Here is a 20,716-nt window from a genome sequence, read left to right on the forward strand (position 1 = left end):
TGCCAGACTTTTGGCTTGCTACAAAGACGTCTGGTTAAAGTCTCCTGGTCTCTAAAAACCTTGCGGTTTCTTGAAATCCATATTTTCCATAAGAGTACGTAAGGGTGGGCGTACCAAAACCTCTTGACAATGCTATTTTATTTTTTTGCCAGGGATAACTTTTCTTCCAGAAGCTTAAGGCTTCGCCAATGGACTGATGTGAATTCCAGGTGAATGAGTCAAAGGGGGCTATGCCTTTCCAACAAGAGATGGCGAAGGGACATGAAATGAAAAGATGTTGCATGGTCTCTTCAGCTTCATGACAATTCGGGCATCGGGAGGGACCCATGATACCTTTCTTTTGCAGATTTTCTGAGGTGAGAGTCTTCCCTTTTAAAAGGGTCCACATGAAGAATTTAACCTTGGGGATAGCTTCAGCTTTCCAAGTTGCTTTCCAATACGTCCATGGAGAAGTGGGGAGATCCCTGTTGCACAAATAATTGTAACCTGCCTGAATTGAGTAGCTTGAACCCGTAGGATCCCAACGAAAGCCGTCAGCACCATTTTTAGATATAGGCGCAATATTATGGAGATGATTCTGGAAATTGTTAAAGGAATCTTTGAGATGAACAGGGATGGGAGGGAAGTTCCAACCCTTCCACGCTTGGGTATCTATATCCCAATGAGATATTTGATTTAAATGATATAATCCCTTGCTTTGCAAATAGAGGATGATTGGTTCCATACTTGGGAAGCTGTTGATGGCTTTATTCCCCATTATCTTATCGCTTCCAATGTTGACTATGTTCCCACCTTTGGGAACCAATGAAACATTTTGAGCCATAAAAGAGATGGCTTTTTTTCAGAGTTTCCAAATATCTATGTTGCTCCTTACAGGTATTTCACAGGTTAGCAATTGTTGCCTTGAACTGTTAAGGTATTTGACCTCGATGACTCTTTTCCACCAAGCTTGTTGCTCCTCTAACAGTCTCCAAATAAGCTTGCCACCAAAAGCTAACTTAGTGAACAATGGAGATCTAATTCCAAGCCCGCCTTTTTCCTGGCTATGGATAACTTGTTTCCAACTAACCAGGTTATATTTTTTCTTATCATTTTTTCCACCCTGCCATAAGAAATGTCTAAGAATACTTTCCATTTTGTGATGAAAAGAGGTTGGCACCTGAGCTAAGGAGAACTGATATAAAGGAAGCGAAGACAGGCCTGATTTTAGGAGCACCATTCGGCCAGCTGGGTTGAGCCAGAAGGATCCCCAGTTGTGGACTTTTTTTTTCAATTTATCAAGCATTTTGTCCCAGATTTCAGCTCTAGCACGACCCATGCTCACTGGCATTCCCAAGTAGCTAAAGTGGTCCCATTTTAACTTGCACGACACCCCAAAGATGTTGGATAGGTTTTGGAGAGTTTGGGCTGAAGTATTCCAACCGTAAATGCAGCTTTTGAGATAGTTTATCATTCCCCCAGAGTATCTCATAAACTTATCTAATAGGAGCTTGAACCTTCGGGCAATTATAGCAGATGCTCCTCCTATCAGCAGGGTATCGTCAGCAAATTGGGAGTGATTGATGTTTTTAACTCCATCTTCAAATTTGATTCCGGTGATGAGGCCTGCTTGTCTCTTATGATCAAGGACACAGCTGAATGATCCAGGTGGATATTGGTGGCCACCTGTCAAGTCCACCTGGACCCCCACCATTGTTTCTCTTAGCATTTTCATTTTCCTTAATTGTAGCACAACTTACTATTTTTAGCAGTTTTTCGGGTCTTGAACTTCCAGAGCTGTTTTGAGGCCCTAAACAACGTTTTTTTTGGAAATCTAGGGGTAACATGGGTCCATGGACTGATTTTTCCCTTCCCAAAGTGGTAGTGCTCGGGTAGATCTTTCTAACGCGCTATTGTACGCATCAAACGGAGATCGTATGCCAAAGTTACGACCCCGGGAAGTTGATGTTATGAAACCAACTCACAAAAAGATAGAAAAGAGAGATCCACGCCTTAGAATTCAGCCTCTTCGAGGGGGCAACCTCCTTTACATTACATAAATGAACAATTCTTGGATGATACAAATGAGAATACATCCTTTCTATATATAGGAGTCTAAGTGGTCCCAATACAATCAAAGCCTACATAACAATAATATTGTAGGGCACCACAGTAACAATGGTGGGCTTCTATGTGGCATAATAGTAACAATATGGGCACTACATGGGTTCATCAATATAATAAGTGGGTTATACTAATAACAATAAGGGGTTACACTAGTAGTATAGGGGCCTAACATGCCCCTCTCCTTCAAAAAGCGTTGTCCTCAACGCTTGAGTAGTTCTTGATGCTTCTATATAAAATTCTTGTCCTCCCATGTGGAATATTCAGCGGGTAAGTTCTTCCACTTGATGAGATACTCTGAAATTGATCGATTTCGTAGCTGTCGGGTTCTTGTTTCTGTGACTGCTCCAGGTTCCAATATGATTTTTCCTTCCTCTTCAATTTCTGGCAATATTTCTTGAATTGGGATCTTTTGCAACTTTTGAATAAGTGGCCATACTTCTTCGTTCTTCTTCCATTCATCCGTTGCTTCGTTTATCCAATTTGGTTGGATAATATAAATAGCACAAAACAATGCTTCCACATCCTCATCCTTGAAGTGTCTTCCCATTCGGTAAGGTCTCCGTTTTTTAAGTGCAAGTAGTATTGCCAACATTTCCTTCTCATAAATAGCTTGCTTGAGATGTAGCAGTAAAAATACCCAATCACTCACATCAAAACATTTTTCACTACGATGTTGATCTACCTGTTGTTTCATTTGATTTTGCACCGAAGTGGCGTTATCCTTTAAAAGTTGGAGAACTTGTTGTTGATGCTCGATATGATCTTTCTCTACTTGAACCTTTTTCTTCTTGATATGTCCTTCTATCTTTTGAGGAGTGGTAATTTCTTCCAGTCCTTTACAAGATATGGTCGGATTCATTTCTTGATGCTCGATGTGATCTTTCACTTCTTGAACATTTTTCTTCTTGATGTGTCCTTCTATCTTGATAGTTTGAGGAGTGGTAATTTCATCCATTGAATTACAAGATATGGTTGGATTCATTTCTTCTTTCTCGATGTGATCTTTCACTTCTTGCACCTTTTTCTTCTTGATATGTCCTTCTATCTTGAGAGTTTGAGGAGTGGTAATTCTTGCCAATGCTTTACAAGATATGGTCTGATTCATTTCTTCTTTCTCTGGGGTGGTGTCCTGACGTATATCCTCTTCTTTTGATGTTTCTTGATCCTTTTCTTCCTCCTCTTCATATTCTATGTAAAATAATTTCTTCTCAGCACACCTATGACCTTTAGTGCATTTGCTATCACAATTGTAACAAAGCCCTTTTTCTCTTTTTTCTTCCAATTGTTGTGGTGTAACCCTTGTAGGTTGTGGAAGGCTGGGAGAAACAACACTTCCATCTTTATAGTTGTGAGGGGTATGCTTCCTGGTTTCCATAATTTTGCTTTCCATTATGTCACAAAGCCCTTTTACTCTTTCCAATTGTTGTGGAGTTGCTCTAAAGAAGGTGTTGCTCTTTATATCCTCATAATGTGCTATCATTTCCTCCGTGAAAATTGACCACGTAACAAGTTTTTTACGAGAACAAAGCCCTTTGTACCATAAAAATTGATCTGGTTCTAAATATGAAGATGTAATACATACCTTTTGTAACAGTTGTACACCATGTATATCAAAATATTGCTCCATCTGAAGTATCCAATTTACCGGATCCTTGCCATCAAACTTCCTCATCTTGCTTTTTCTTGATTTTAGGAGCTCTACCTTGAAACGACTGTAACTCTGTACTTTCAGATCTTTAAGTTATAAAATTGTGACCTGTAGTAGCCCTCTGTGTCCTCTTTCCAATTCCACAAGTCTAATCCAAATTGGATTCTCCAAGAAAAAGTTATGCACAATCTCCCGCAGTGACCTGATTATAGACTAGTTCAGTAGAGCGAACTTGTATGAAGTGCCACGTGTCACTGTTTCAACCTTTGACTCTGAAAAATATATAAATAGAAACTACAGTCCGTCCTCTTTCTGTACCTTCTTACGAAATTTCAATCCGATGCTTAGAAAGAAAGTTATGATGATTTTCCCCAGGTCACCTGTTTTGAGTGTAATTCAGGAGTCTGCAAAAAGACCAACTTCCGCAGATCATATCTCCGAAAATATCGCGCGAAAAGATCTGAAATTCGGACCCAAGGTTCACCGCGATTTCTTCTCAAATGGGTTTTTTTTGCGACTTCTGAAACGTCACAGAAAAAAAGTTATAGCGAAAATTCCACGATGACCTGTTTGGAGCAGCGAAACCCTAGAATCCAAAGCTCTGATACCAAATGTTATGAAACCAGCTCAATAAAAGATAGAAAAGAAAGATCAACGCCTTAGAATTCAGCCTCTTCGAGGGGGCAACCTCCTTTACATTACATAAATGAACAATTCTTGGATGATACAAATGAGAATACCTCCTTTCTATATATAGGAGTCTAAGTGGTCCCAATACAATCAAAGCCTACATAACAATAATATTGTAGGGCACAACAGTAACAATGGTGGGATTCTATGTGGCATAATAGTAACAATATGGGCACTACATGGGTACATCAATATAATAAGTGGGTTATACTAATAACAATAAGGGGTTACACTAGTAGTATAGGGGCCTAACATTTCTTGGATGATACAAATGAAAATACCTCCTTTCTATATATAGGAGTCTAAGTGGTCCCAATACAATCAAAGCCTACATAACAATAATATTGTAGGGCACAACAGTAACAATGGTGGGATTCTATGTGGCATAATAGTAACAATATGGGCACTACATGGGTACATCAATATAATAAGTGGGTTATACTAATAACAATAAGGGGTTACACTAGTAGTATAGGGGCCTAACATGCCCCTCTCCTTCAAAAAGCGTTGTCCTCAACGCTTGAGTAGTTCTTGATGCTTCTATATAAAATTATTGTCCTCCCATGTGGAATATTCAGCGGGTAAGTTCTTCCACTTGATGAGATACTCTGAAATTGATCGATTTCGTAGCTGTCGGGTTCTTGTTTCTATGACTGCTCCAGGTTCCAATATGATTTTTCCTTCCTCTTCAATTTCTGGCAATATTGCTTGAATTGGGATCTTTTGCAACTTTTGAATAAGTCGCCATACTTCTTCGTTCTTCTTCCATTCATTCGTTGCTTCGTTTATCCAATTTGGTTGGATAATATAAATAGCACAAAACAATGCTTCCACATCCTCATCCTTGAAGCGTCTTCCCATTCGGTAAGGTCGCCATTTTTTAAGTGCATGTAGTATTGCCAACATTTCCTTCTCATAAATAGCTTGCTTGAGATGTAGCAGTAAAAATACCCAATCACTCACATCAAAACATTTTTCACTACGATGTTGATCTACCTGTTGTTTCATTTGATTTTGCACCGAAGTGGCGTTATCCTTTAAAAGTTGGAGAACTTGCTGTTGATGCTCAATATGATCTTTCTCTACTTGAACCTTTTTCTTCTTGATATGTCCTTCTATCTTTTGAGGAGTGGTAATTTCTTCCAGTCCTTTACAAGATATGGTCGGATTCATTTCTTGATGCTCGATGTGATCTTTCACTTCTTGAACATTTTTCTTCTTGATGTGTCCTTCTATCTTGATAGTTTGAGGAGTGGTAATTTCATCCATTGAATTACAAGATATGGTTGGATTCATTTCTTCTTTCTCGATGTGATCTTTCACTTCTTGTACCTTTTTCTTCTTGATATGTCCTTCTATCTTGAGAGTTTGAGGAGTGGTAATTCTTGCCAAGGCTTTAAAAGATATGGTCTGATTCATTTCTTCTTTCTCTGGGGTGGTGTCCTGACGTATATCCTCTTCTTTTGATGTTTCTTGATCCTTTTCTTCCTCCTCTTCATATTCTATGTAAAATAATTTCTTCTCACCACACCTATGACCTTTAGTGCATTTTCTATCACAATTGTAACAAAGCCCTTTTTCTCTTTTTTCTTCCAATTGTTGTGGTGTAACCCTTGTAGGTTGTGGAAGGCTGGGAGAAACAACACTTCCATCTTTATAGTTGTGAGGGGTATGCTTCCTGGTTTCCATAATTTTTCTTTCCATTATGTCACAAAGCCCTTTTACTCTTTCCAATTGTTGTGTTGTTGCTCTAAAGAAGGTGTTGCTCTTTATATCCTCATAATGTGCTATCATTTCCTCCGTGAAAATTGACCACGTAACAAGTTTTTTACGAGAACAAAGCCCTTTGTACCATAAAAATTGATCTGGTTCTAAATATGAAGATGCAATACATACCTTTTGTAACAGTTGTACACCATGTATATCAAAATATTGCTCCATCTGAAGTATCCAATTTACCGGATCCTTGCCATCAAACTTCCTCATCTTGCTTTTTCTTGACTTTAGGAGCTCTACCTTGAAACGACTGTAACTCTGTACTTTCAGATCTTTAAGTTCTGAACTTGTGACCTGTAGTAGCCCTCTGTGTCCTCTTGCCAATGCCACAAGTCTGATCCAAATTGGATTCTCCAAGAAAACGTTATGCACAATCTCCCGCAGTGCCCTTATTATAGACTGGTTCAGTAGAGCGAGCTTGTATGAAGTGCCACGTGTCACTGTTTCAACCTTTGACTCTGAAAAATATATAAACTAAAACTACAGTCCGTTCTCTTTCTGTACCTTCTTACGAAATTTCAATCCGATTCTCAGAAAGAAAGTTATGACGATTTTCCCCAGGTCACCTGTTTTGAGTGTAATTCAAGAGTCTGCAAAAAGACCAACTTCCGCAGATCATATCTCCGCAAATATTGTGCGAAAAGATCTGAAATTCGGACCAAAGGTTCAGCGCCAATTCTTCTCAAATGGGTTTTTTTTGTGACTTCTGAAACGTCACAGAAAAAAAGTTATAGCGAAAATGCCACGATGACCTGTTTGGAGCAGCGAAACCCTTGAATCCAAAGCTCTGATACCAAATGTTATGAAACCAGCTCACAAAAAGATAGAAAAGAGAGATCCACGCCTTAGAATTCAGCCTCTTCGAGGGGGCAACCTCCTTTACATTACATAAATGAACAATTCTTGGATGATACAAATGAGAATACCTCCTTTCTATATATAGGAGTCTAAGTGGTCCCAATACAATCAAAGCCTACATAACAATAATATTGTAGGGCACCACAGTAACAATGGTGGGCTTCTATGTGGCATAATAGTAACAATATGGGCACTACATGGGTACATCAATATAATAAGTGGGTTATACTAATAACAATAAGGGGTTACACTAGTAGTATAGGGGCCTAACAGTTGATGTACCAATTTACCCAAACGGGGCCCACAGTTTTGCGTTTCATCTTCTAGGGTTAGGTTTTGGAATGTTAAGGGTTTTCCATTATTTCTCAACAATAAATAGGCCTTTGAGCCTCATTGTAACACAGTTGAGAGGCATGTAGCCACCACATCTCTTCTCAGAGATAAGCTACCATCGCCCTAGCTGGTTTATTTCCATTACTATTTGTAAGCATATTTCAGTATTTTACATTAATGAAATGAAGTATTATTTCCACTGCATATCTGTGTTTATGGTTATCTCTATAATTTCTTGTGTTCCTATTTAAGTCTGGATCAGTGGTATCAGAGCGGTCTGCTTTTTCTCTATTTTTCTTTACATGTCCCCAACGAGATCGGGATATAAGGAGTTAGGGCTTGAACTAGTCGAACCTTTGCAAGACCAGCCTCGAAAATCCCAACGGCCTCCCATGGCGAATGAGAAGAAAGACGAGGGGGCAGGAGATCCTATCAAAATCTTGCTCGAAGAAACCCTCAAGCGACAATGGAACGCAATGATGGACAGCTTTGCCCAGATCCTTCAGTAGCCACCCAGAAGCGACACATCGGCTTCCACCACCTACTCTGGAAACACCACGCCCTTTAAGGTACAAGTTAATTTTGAAATCCCCATATTCGAGGGCTAGATAGACGCAGATGCCGTAGATAAATGGTTAAATCTGCTAGAGGGTTATTTTTCTGTTCATGAATTTTCGAGTCGGGAAAAGATTGTTTTCGCTCTTCTCAAAGCATCCCCCCACGTCAAGGACTGGTGGGAAACCTACTGCGAGCAAAAGGATGAAAATACCGGCTCACTATTTTCAGCCGCACCCACCTAGAATACATTCCGGGATGCCATCAAGGAGCAGTACTACCCTTTCGGAAGCTATGAGGATGAATACATAAAGTGGACCACACTGCAGCAGGTAAGGGACCAAGACATGCCGGAGTTCACCAATCTTTTCCATACCCTTCGCACAAAGTTGGGTATCAAGGATTTGGAGCAGCATTTGATACTCAAATACTGTGGCTGCCTGCACAAGTACATCGTGTTAGAAAATTATATATTACGGAGCAATGGAACACATAAAATATTGCAGAAATATAAACACAGAAAACGCACAAAACAAGAGAGACACAGATATACGTGGTTCACCCAGTTTGGGTTACGTCCACCCCGAACAGCTAGCCCTTCCTTTTTATTATCCAGCAAAATGAAGAGACACAACCTACAGCAAATCCGCTGTAATATCCTCTGTTTTCTCTCACAGTCTCACCTCTCCGTTTCTCGCTCACAGAATACACATCTATCTCACAGCCTCAAATACAATACCCTCATACAAAGAGAGGGGTTGCCTTCTAGGGCAAAAAACCCTAAACTAAACATAAGTTCTACCGTCAGATCATCCGCCTAATGAACGGCCCAGATTGACTAGAAATTACTATACTTTTACAAGGCAATTTTAGAGCTGTTTTGGGGGCTCCCAAAGGTCGCAGCCGCCCCCCCCTGGACCTCCCCTGCAGCGAATATTTTACGGGCGGCGTTGCCGCCCCCATTTCGAACTGGGGTACTATGTGGCGATACCTTTGAATATAGAAGATAATCAAGCTCCACGCCCAACAATCTCCCACTTGGAGACTGATTGTAGCAACTCCACCGCTGCTCCATTTGCTGGACAATGACTCCTCTTTGGACCTGGCTGTTTCTCATCTTCATCGTCATCCTTGAAGACCAACTGAAACTGAGCATATTCTCAGTTTCTCCCTGGTTACAACTTTTGTTAGCATATCTGCAGGATTCTGGCTAGTGTGTGTCTTTTCCAGCTTCAACTCTCCATCTTCCAACACTGATCGTATGAAATGGTACTTGAGCTGTATGCGTTTAGTCCTGGAATGAAATGCTGAGTTCTTTGCAAGATGAATGGCACTTTGGCTATCACTGTATAACGTGCCCATATCATGCTCCTTACCCAATTCACCCATAAACCTTTGTAACCAAATCATTTTTTTACTAGCCTCTGTAGCAGCAACATACTCTGCCTCTGTTGTTGAAAGTGCAACAACACTTTGGATTTTTGAAACCCAACTGACAGTTGTTCCTCCAACAGTAAATACATATCCTGTAGTGCTCCTCCTGTTATCTCTGTCACTTGCCATATCTGCATCAACATATCCTTGTAGGGAGATGTTTGAACCACCAAAGCATAATGCTTGATTTGTGGTACCTTTCAAATATCTAAGGATCCATTTCACTGCCATCCAATGTTCCTTTCCTGGATTGTTCATGTACCTGCTTACAACTCCCACTGCATGTACAATATCAGGCCTTGTGCAGACCATTGCATACATTAAGCTTCCAACTGCTGATGCATATGGAACTTTAGACATATAATCCATGTCTTCTTGGGTCTTTGGGCACATTTCCTTGCTAAGTTTGAAATGGCTAGCAAAAGGTGTACTAACTGGTTTTGCATTGTGCATGTTAAATCTTTTCAACACCTTTTGTATGTACTCATTATGAGACAATGTTAATTTACGATTTTTCCTATCTCTAGTTATTCTCATACCAAGGATTTGTTTCGCAGCTCCCAAATCCTTCATTGCAAATGAATTTTCCAATTTTCTTTTGAGCACATTTATTTCCTGCATGTTAGATCCTGCAACAAGCATGTCATCTACATACAGTAACAATATAATATAGCTGCCATCATTTTGCTTTTTCAAATAAACACAATGATCAGAGTGACATCTAGTATAACCTTGTTCAGACATAAACTTGTCAAATTTTAGATACCATTGCCTTGGAGCCTGTTTTAAGCCATACAAGATCTTCTTCAACCTGCACACTAGTTTCTCCTTCCCTTTCACCTCATATCCTTGTGGCTACTGCATATATATCTCTTCCTCCAAATCCCCATGGAGAAAGGCTGTCTTTACATCTAACTGCTCAAGATGGAAATCTTCAGCTGCTACAAGACTTAAAATAGTTCTAATTGAAGTCATTTTAACAACAGGAGAAAATATTTCATCAAAATCAATACCTTTCTTCTGTGCAAACCCCTTCACCACAAGTCTAGCTTTATACCTCTGTTTTCCTCCATCTTCTTCCTTCAGCCTGTAAACCCATTTATTCTTCAATGTAGTTTTTCCTACAGGCAACCTGACTAAATCCCAAGTCTGGTTATGCATTAAGGAGTCCATCTCTTCTTCCATGGCTACCTCCCACTTCTTCCTGCTTTCAACCTGCATTGCTTCTTCATAACATTCGGGTTCACCGGAATCAGTCAACAATAAATAATATAATGAAGGAGAGTATCGTTCAGGGGGTCTACCTATCCTAGTAGATCTTCTAACACCACTTTCAGGTGTTTGGGGTGCCTGTTGCTGTTGTGGTGGTTGCTGTTGTTGTGGTTGTTGATTATTATTATTTTCAGGCACCTTTACTTTTTCAGTGATTTCATCAAGAACTGTGTATTCCTTGTTTTCCTTTTCCTGTTTCTTTTCCTGCAACTGATTCTTATACAAGACCTTTTCATTGAATATTACATCTCTGCTCCTAATGATTTTGTGATTTTCGTAATCATATAAGCGATAACCAAAATCATTAACACCATATCCAATAAAGGTACATTTCTTTGACTTTGCCTCAAGCTTTGTTCTATTTTCTTTATCAATATGGACAAAGGCCTCACAACCAAAAGGCTTTAAAATAGAGTAGTTTACCTTTTTACCTGTCCATGCTTCCTCTGGAACACCACCATCCAAGGAACTTGAAGGCCCTCTGTTTATTAGATAAACAGCAGTATCTACAGCATCTGCCCAAAACTGTAAAGGAAATCCTGCATGCAATCTCATGCACCTTGCACACTCCATGATTGTTCTGTTCATCCTTTCTGACACACCTTTTTCTTGTGGTGTTCTTGGAACTGTCTTCTCTCTGCGAATTCCATGCTCTGAACAGTACCTATCAAACTCTTTGCTGCAATATTCACCTCCATTGTCTGATCTAAGACACTTCAATTTCTTTCTTGTCTCAATCTCAACCAAATCTTTCCATTTCTTGAAAGTATCAAATACATCATATTTATTCTTAATACAATAAATCCAAGTTTTTCTAGTTGCATCATCAATAAAAGTAACATAATAACTAGAGCCACCGAGAGATGATACCTGAGCAGGTCCCCATACGTCTGTATGCACAAGCTCTAATTTTTCGTTCTTCTTTTCTTTCCCAACTCTGAGAAATCTGACTCTCTTCTGTTTTCCATAAATACAGTTCTCACAGAAGTCCAAATCAACATTCTTCAAACCCGGCAACAAATTCCTTGAGTGAAGAATCTTCATCCCCTTTTCACTCATGTGTCCAAGCCTATGATTCCATAATGCTGCATCTGCTCCTCTGGAAGTTAAAGCATTAACAGAGCTAGAAATACCATTGCATAAATACAATGTACCAACCTTTTCGCCTTTTTCTATTACCAAGGCTCCTTTAGTGACCTTCCAAGCTTTATCTGTGAAAGTTGTCACACAACCTTCACCGCCTAACTGCCCTGTTGAAATCAGATTTCTCTTTAGATCTGGAACATGCCTTACCTCCTTTAATAGCCATTGGTTTCCATTCTGCTGTTTTTACAAGAACCTAGACGAACTTGTCCAAAATCTCCTTGAACATAGTCATGAAAGTATTTCTTATCAGGTGTGGCATGGAATGAAGCCCCTGAATCTACCACCCAGGAATCAGTAATATTTTCGAAAGAAAGAATCAAAGCATCTTGTAACACCTCACCTGTCACATTTGCTTCATGATTGTTTTCTTGCTGTGCATCTCCTTCTTTTCCCTTCTGAGATCTATAGTCTTTCTTTAGGTGTCCTTTCTTTCCACATTTCCAGCACACTATCCCCGATCTGGACTTGGATCTGCCTTTCCTTGATTTACTGCGATATCCTGAGCTCTTTCCTCTTTCCATTTTTCTTCCTCTAGACTCTGCACTCAAAGCATTTCCTGATGTCTCACCGGAGCTTTTCTGTCGCATTTCCTCGCTAAGGATAGCACCGACGACATCATAAAACTTTAAAGTACTAGATCCAGAAATGGAGTTACTAATGGCCATTACCAAACCATTCCAACTTTCTGGTAATGAGCACAAGAATAACAGAGCTCTAACTTCATCATCAAAGTTTACCCCTACAGAACTTAACTGACTTGTAACTGTATTAAAATCATTTAAATGGTTTGCAACAGATCCACCTTACGACATATTCATATTAAATAACCGTTTCATAAGAAATACCTTGTTTGAGGCCGAGGGTTTTTCATATAGTTTCGACAACGTCTGCATCAAACCCTCTGTCGTGGTTTCCTTCGAAATGTTGAAGGCGATTGACGCAGCAAGGCACAACCGTATTGTTCCGAGTGCCTTTCTATCGAGAAGGTTCCATTCTTCGTCTTTCATACCTGTCGGCATCTTTGTTTTTCCGCCCAATGGTAGGTATAGATCTTTCTGATACAGATAATCTTCCATCTGCATCTTCCACAGCGAGAAGTTTTGGCCGTTAAATTTCTCGACCCTAAACTTACCATCTTCCGCCATTGCTCCCACTCGAACCAGGACCCCTTCTTTCCTGTGAGTTTATCAGCCAAATAGACCTTCGGCTCTGATACCAGTTGTTAGAAAATTATATATTACGGGGCAATGGAACACATAAAATATTGCAGAAATATAAACACAGAAAACGCACAAAACAAGAGAGACACAGATATACGTGGTTCACCCAGTTTGGGCTATGTCCACCCCGAACAGCCAGTCCTTCCTTTTTATTATCCAGCAAAATGAAGAGACACAACCTACAGCAAATCCGCTGTAATATCCTCTGTTTTCTCTCACAGTCTCACCTCTCCGTTTTTCGCTCACAGAATACACATCTATCTCACAGCCTCAAATACAATACCCTCATACAAAGAGAGGGGTTGCCTTCTAGGGAAAAAAACCCTAAACTAAACATAAGTTCTACCGTCAGATCATCCGCCTAATGAACGGCCCAGATTGACTAGAAATTACTATACTTTTACAAGGCAATTTTACAGCTGTTTTTAGCTTCGGGGGCGCTGCCCCCGAAACCCCCCGCCAGGGGGGGGCTCCCAAAGGTCGCAGCCGCCCCCCCTGGACCCCCCCTGCAGCGAATATTTTACGGGCGGCGTTGCCGCCCCCATTTCGAACTGGGGTCCTATGTGGCGATACCTTTGAATATAGAAGATAATCAGGCTCCACACCCAACACATCGAGGAAGAAATAGAATTCCTGAACATCTCCTCGCTCAGCACAGCATACCGATATGTTGTCAAGGTCGAGCAGAAGTTTAAACAAAAGAAGTGAGACTTTGGATCTGCAGATCTGAAGCAAGGGAAAGGTGCCCCTTAACCACAAAACAAAGGACAAAGCCAAGGTGGGGCAGCCCAAGACAACCTGCCAAAGCTGCAAGCAAAGAACAGTGCAGCGAAGCCGAAAAAAGACACGGGAAAATGGTGTGAGTTCCATAAGAGCTCCACTCACAACACAAGTGAGTGTCGGGCCAAGCAGTCATTGGTGGCTGAGCTAAAGGTTTTGGAATCATATGCATGTTCTGAATCTGAGTCAGAACTCGACAAGGGGAATGAAAAAGGGAAGCATATCATTGATGCAGATCCCAATGCCACTGTTGCTACCACCAAGATCCAGAAAAATGAACCCGAAGATCTAGAGGAGGAGGAGCGTCTCTTCCACTCCCAAATGTGGGTAAAGGGCTCCCCGCTACAATTCATTGTTGATAGCAGGAGCCAAAAGAACCTCATTTCGGCAGAGGTCGTGAAGCGGTTGGGCTTACCGACCACAGCGCATCCACAACCGTACACCATCGTGTGGCTTCACGAGGGACGAGATCTTTGCGTGAGCCAGCAATGTCGCCTTCCATACAACATCAAGCCCTTCACGGATGAAGTATTGTGTGACATTGCTCCCCTTGAAGTTTGTGATGTATTATTAGGACAACCATACTTGTGGAAGCGACATGCTGTGTATGAATCAAGGCCCCGTGTTATTATTATTACATTGGGAAATAAGTTGTACAGGATACTAGAGGTAGCACCGCCTACCACCATCTCTTTGATTACTGCAAAACAATGTAGTAATCTCATTTTGAAAACCGGGAAATTTGTTTTCCCGATGATATGCCCTCAAGGAAAGAAGAAGACGGTAGCCACGGCCTCTAGACAGGGCCCCTCCGCACGACAACGACAGATGAAAAAGGTCGTGGAGGAGTACGAGGACATCTTCACCTCCCCTGCAGGGGTTCCTCTGCACTGTCAGGTCAAGCACTCCATCGATCTAACCCCAAGTGCACCGCTACCCAATGGACCAATTTATCGGCGCTCCATTCTAGAGAACGATGAAATCAAGAGGCAGATTCAGGAGCTGCTGCAGAAAGGTCACATCTGTCCGAGTTCATCACCTTGTGGGAGCCCAATCGTGTTGGTACAGAAGAAGGATGGGACTTGGAGACTTTGTATTGACTATTGGGCGCTGAACAAGATCACTATCCGTAATAGGTACCCGATCTCGCGGATTGATGACCTCCTGGACCAACTAAACGGGGAAAAATATTTCAGCAAGATCGATCTGAAGTCAGAATATCACCAGGTACCAATCGAACCCTCTGATGTGTGGAAGACTGCCTTCAAAGCCAAGGAGGGCCTTTTCGAATGGTTGGTTATGCCTTTCGGGTTGACAAATGCTCCTGCAACCTTCATGAGGCTAATGGATGACATCTTGCGGCCATTCACCAACTCATTTGTAGTGATATACTTGGATGATATTTTGATCTTCAGCCAGAGTTGGGAAGAGCACCTCCACCACATCCGACAGGTTCTCCAAACACTGCGACAACACAAGCTATGTGCCAATTTGGAGAAATGCACTTTTGGCATGACCCAGTTTCAGTATTTGGGATACATTATTGATGAACAGGGGGTGCATGTGGATCCAGCCAAGATCCAAGTCATTCGGGATTGGCCATCTCCAACCACTCTGACAGAGCTCCATAGCTTTCTAGGTCTTGCCAACTTCTACCACAGGTTCGTGTTGGGGTTTTCTCATATCACTTGGCCCTTGAGTCAAGTCCCCAAGGGAGGAGCGAAAGGAAAATTCTTTTGGTCTGAATCTCAACAGAAGCCATTCATAGAGTTGAAATATTGCCTCTGCACAGCACCAGTGCTCGCATTACCAGATTTACAACAACCATTTTAGGTCGAGACAGATGCCTCTGACTATGCTATTGGGGCAGTCCTTACTCAACATGGGCATCCAGTGTCATATCACAGTGAAACACTTTCAGACACGATCCGGAAGTATCCCACTTATGATAAAGAGATGTATTCCATTGTGCAGGCCTGCCAACAATGGAAGCATTACATTTTGGGGAAGGAAACGGTCATCCACACAGACCACCGACCCTTGCAGTTCATACAGACCCAAGGGAAATTGCAGAATGATCGTCATCAGAAGTGGTCTACATACCTGCAACAGTTCCATTTGAATATCAAGTATAAGAAGGGCAGCACCAATAATGTTGCAGATTGCCTCAGTCGACCACCGATCATGGCGTTAACCACCGTGCTCAACTCTTATGGGCACGAGACTTCTAATTGGCCACTTCTCTACAAAAGCGACCCAGAATTCAGCCACACATACCAGACACTCTTGGAGGGTCGGCATGTTCCAAATTTTCACCTCTAGGATGCCCTGTTATGTCACCTGGGTCACCTTTGTGTTCCTTCAAGCGAGCGTGCCAAGATGATTTAGGAAGCACACTACAGTTAGGATGTTGGGCATCTCGGGGTCGAGAAAATGGTGGCAGTACTACAAAAGTATTTATATTGGCTGAATCTTCGATAGGATGTCGGGAAGTACATCAGATCATGTACTGCCTGTGCCATTGCCAAACCGACCATCAAGAAGGCCTCTATACCTCGCCGCCTACCCCTAATCGACCTTGGGAATCCATATCCATGGATTACATGTCAGGCCTTCCTTCCACTAAGCATGGGAATGACTGTGTTTTTGTGGTCGTCGACAGGTTCTCAAATATGGCCATTATGGCAGCCTGCAAGAGGAATATCACAGCAGAAGCCACTGCTAAACTCTTTTTGAACGAGTGTGGGTGCACTTTGGGATCCCATAGTCTATCATCTCAGATCAGGATAGTCGGTTCCTCAATACATTTTGGTCCAGTCTCTGTTCAATGCTGGACACCAAACTCACCAAGTCCACGGCCTTCCATCCTCAAACTGATGGCCAGACAGAGGTTTTCAATAGGATGATTATACACATTCTACGCATGTACAATTCAAAGCATCCACGCACAAGCCTCCCCTATGTTCAGCACAGCTACAACCGAGCTCTTCACAGCTCGACTGGCCACAGCCCTTTTCAGGTGGGCTTGGGGTTCCAACCACTATGCCCCATTGATGTGGCCATGCCACTTGCAGCTACTCACACAGATTCGGCTCATGTCTAGTCCAAAACAGACAAGGCAACCAGCTTCATTGAGCACATCCAACATATTCGCCAGCAGGTCCATGACATTCTGGAGAAATCAAATGCCAAGTACAAGCAGCGACATGATCAACATCGGGTGCCACACAAGTTTCAGGTGGGTGACAAAGTCTGGTTGCATTTGCAAAAGGAACGCCTTACGGGAGCTTATCGGAAACCGAGACCACTCCGATATGGTCCTTACACCATTGCTAAGGTGGTGGGAGACAATTCATTTGAGCTTAGCATTCCCCCATTCCTTGGCCTGCACCCAGTGTTCAATGTGGACCACCTTCGGCCATACTTTCCACCATTGCTAGACACATCCGACATTGCAGAACAGCTCACACCCACAGAATTAAATCCAGATTGCATGGAACAAGCTAAAACTGATCGAATCATGGACACACAGATCAAAAACAATTGCCAACAGAATATCCAACTGTATCGAGTTGTCAAAGCAGGCCAACTCCTTCACCAGGGCAAGTGGCTCACTAGGGACCAAGTTCAGCAAAAGTTTCCTCATCTCATGGAGGAACTCAACACAATGGGGACCATTACTTCCTAAGGGGGGAGGAATGATCCAGGTGGATATTGGTGGCCACCTGCCAAGTCCACCTGGACCCCCACCATTGTTTCTCTTAGCATTTTCATTTTCCTTAATTGTAGCACAACTTACTATTTTTAGCAGTTTTTCGGGTCCTGAACTTCCGGAGCTATTTTGAGGCGCCCTAAATAACGTTTTTTGGGAAATATAGGGGCAACATGGGTCCATGGACCAATGTTTCCCTTCCCAAAGTGGTAGTGCTCAGATAGATCTTTCTAACGAGCTATTGTATGCGTCAAACGGAGATCGTATGCCAAAGTTACAACCCCAGGAAGTTGATGTACCAATTTACCCAAACGGGGCCTATAGTTTGGCGTTTCATCTTCTAGGGTTAGGTTTTGGAATGTTAAGGGTTTTCCATTATTTCTCAACAATAAATAGGCCTTCGAGCCTCATTGTAACACAGTTCAGAGGCATGTAGCCACCACATCTCTTCTTAGAGATAAGCTACCATCGCCCTAGCTGGTTTATTTCCATTACTGTTTGTAAGCATATCTCAGTATTTTACATTAATGAAATGAAGTATTATTTCCGTTTCATATCTATGTTTATGGTTATCTCTGTAATTTTTTGCGTTCCTGTTTAAGTTCGGATCACTGAAAGATTCAGCCATTAAAATGAATAAGTAGGGAGAGAGAGGAAAACCTTGCCTCAATCCTCTTGAAGATTGGAAAGCAGGGTCGGGCCTTCCATTGATGAGAGGGGCAATCCAAGGTCCAGAAATACAGGTTCTTATGAGATTAATGAAGGGGGAAGAGAAGCCCATTTTTTGGAGAGTAGCAAAAATAAAGGAGTGCCGGACTCTGTCAAAGGCGTTTGCCAGGTCTAATTTCAGAATGAAGCCCTTTTCCTTTCTAGAGAGGCTTGAGTGGATGGCTTCCTGAACAAGTAAGATGGAGTCGGATATTTGTCTGTTGGCCATAAAACCGCCTTGATTTTCATAAATAAGGCTTGGCAAGAGAGGCTTGAGTCGGGAGGCAAGGATTTTTGTGAAAATTTTATATGAAGAGTTGCATAGGGATATAGGTCGGAAGCGGGAAAAGGAAGAGGGGCAGTTCTCTTTGGGAATGAGTACAAGATGGGTTGAGTTTGTGAAGCCTCCCATTTTATTTTTCCTTTGTATCCATTTGTAGTACTTGATGAGGTCCTTTTTGATGGTTTCCCAATACTCCCTGTAGAAACAAATTGGGAAACCATCCGGGCCTGGAGCTTTGTCAGGCTGGAGGCTCCAGATAGCTCCCAAGATTTCTTCCTCTTTTATCTCTTCAGTTAGTCTTTCATTGGCTTTTGTTGTTATTTTCTTTGACAAATGCTGTAAAAAGTCAGCGTAATTCTCCTCTTCCCCTTTTTCTGAAAGGAGCTCTTTAAAATGTGTTGTAGCCGCATTTTTAATGGAAGCTTGATCATTGTGCTGGTTACCTGCGCTGTCTATAATCTCTATTATGTTGCTCCTAATTTGTCTAACAGTTGCTTGCTTGTGGAAGAAGGATGTATTCCTATCCCCACTTTTCAGCCAAACCTGTCTTGATTTTATGCGCCATTTTTCTTCCTCTTCTCTTCTGATACTGTAAAGTTGACTGTAGAGGTCCTCTTCTTGGTTTTTCCTTGCTTGAATGTATTCTTGGTTTTCCATTGCATGATGTAAAGTTTCAATTTTAGCTTTCACAACTAGCTTCTTTGCTTCTGGCTCTTTATATTGGGATTTTGCCCAATTCTTGAGAGCGTTCCTGACATTTCTCAATTTTCTTTCCCATATGTAGCTTGGTGAGCCTTCTACATGTTGGCTCCAAGTTTGCTGGACTAGAATTTTGGCGTCTGAAATATGATTCCATAAGGGACTGTATTTAAAAGGAATTGGGTTGAGGGGACGATGGGAATCAAGAGATAAGGCAGTGGGATAATGATCTGAAAAAGTGAAGGGGAGAATAGAAGCATGAAAAGCTACAAAAGAAGAGAGAAAGGACACATTTACTAATATTCGATCCAGTCATTCCATTATATTGCTTTTTCCAAGCCTGCGGTTGCTCCAGGTAAACTTGCGGTTCTTTGGAACAATATCGACCAGATCTGCAAGCTGCATAACATTCTCCAACTGATTTCTAAAGGGGTCAGGAGTGAAGCTGCCACCACGCTTTTCATTAGCATGCAGGATAAGATTTAAGTCGCCACCTAGAATTATATTTCCATTCTCTTCCTCTGCTATGTTGTTGCTGAGAGAGTTCCAGCAAGCTTCCTTGTCTCTGTAGTGATTCGGAACGTATACATTGTAAATGATAAGCTGATAGCTGCTCATGTTGTTCTTCAAAGTAATCTTTATCCAATGTTGTTCCACTGTCTCTGCTATCTTGTTCCAGTTGTCTTGAAGCCAAAGTGTGGCGATTCCTCCTGAAGCCCCTCTGGATTTGCACACACATCCTTTATAAAACTTATGCTTCTCAATAATTTTATTCATCTCTGCCTGTCCCAGTTTTGTTTCTTGAAGTAGAACTATCTCTGGTCTTTCCTGGATTAAGAGATCTTTTAAGGCGTTTGTTTTAGTGGGGTGCCCCAATCCCCTGCTGTTCCAAGAAAGCATTTTCATCATTTCAATGGAATGCGGGGAGTTGCTCTTCCTCCCAGGTCTTTATTTATTGAATCCTTGTTTATCTGCCCTTGTATATAAGATTCTATAGGGTTCTGAATACCCAATGCTATGTCTTTTTGTGCATTTTCGTCTCTTTGTTGTTTGGTAGATTTTCGTCCAGGCTTCTTTTGGTTTTCAGGAATGGATCCATGCTCCTTGGAATTGCTTCTAGTGGTTCTGGGGGGGGGGATCAGAAGGGAGGGAAGATGAAATGGACAAGGGAAGGGAAGGTTCAGAGGGAGAATGAATCTTTGGAGAAGGGGGATCCTCGGGTTGGGAAAGAATGTGAAAGGGATTGGAGGAAGGGGAGGAGGAGAGGGGATCAGGCCGGCTAAGAAGGGGAGGAAGGGAGGAGGAGGGGGGCGGAGAAGAGGGAGAGGGATTGGGAGGGGGAATGGGAAGGGGATGAGGGGAAGGCCCAGCTTCATGAGGAGGGATGGAAATAAGGGCTGTCTTTTTTTTTTTACTGCTTCCCATTGTTCTTCCTGTGGAGAACTGTCAACATTAATAAGTTTAGAACATCGATTTGCAAAGTGGCCATATTCATG

At 41.9% G+C, this 20,716-nt stretch overlaps 1 protein-coding gene across 1 annotated transcript; it reads right to left on the minus strand.

The window, feature by feature from the left end:
• Positions 1-19,532: 19,532 nt before the first annotated feature.
• LOC149212129 (uncharacterized) lies at positions 19,533-20,126 on the minus strand. Its single transcript, XM_089388568.1, has one exon. It carries the CDS (start codon positions 20,124-20,126, stop codon positions 19,533-19,535), a length of 594 nt encoding a protein of 197 aa, XP_089244694.1.
• Between the last annotated feature and the right edge of the window lie 590 nt (positions 20,127-20,716).

This window comes from Pinus tabuliformis, chromosome 1_1, assembly GCF_031772625.1.
Source record: "Pinus tabuliformis cultivar Carrire ecotype Pingquan chromosome 1_1, CPIR1, whole genome shotgun sequence".
In the NCBI taxonomy this organism is placed as follows: Eukaryota; Viridiplantae; Streptophyta; class Pinopsida; order Pinales; family Pinaceae; genus Pinus; species Pinus tabuliformis.

What these genes read in the sequence shown, in the direction of transcription:
- LOC149212129 (XM_089388568.1), bottom strand. Translation starts at nt 20,126, where the DNA reads ATGAAAATGCTTTCTTGGAACAGCAGGGGATTGGGGCACCCCACTAAA.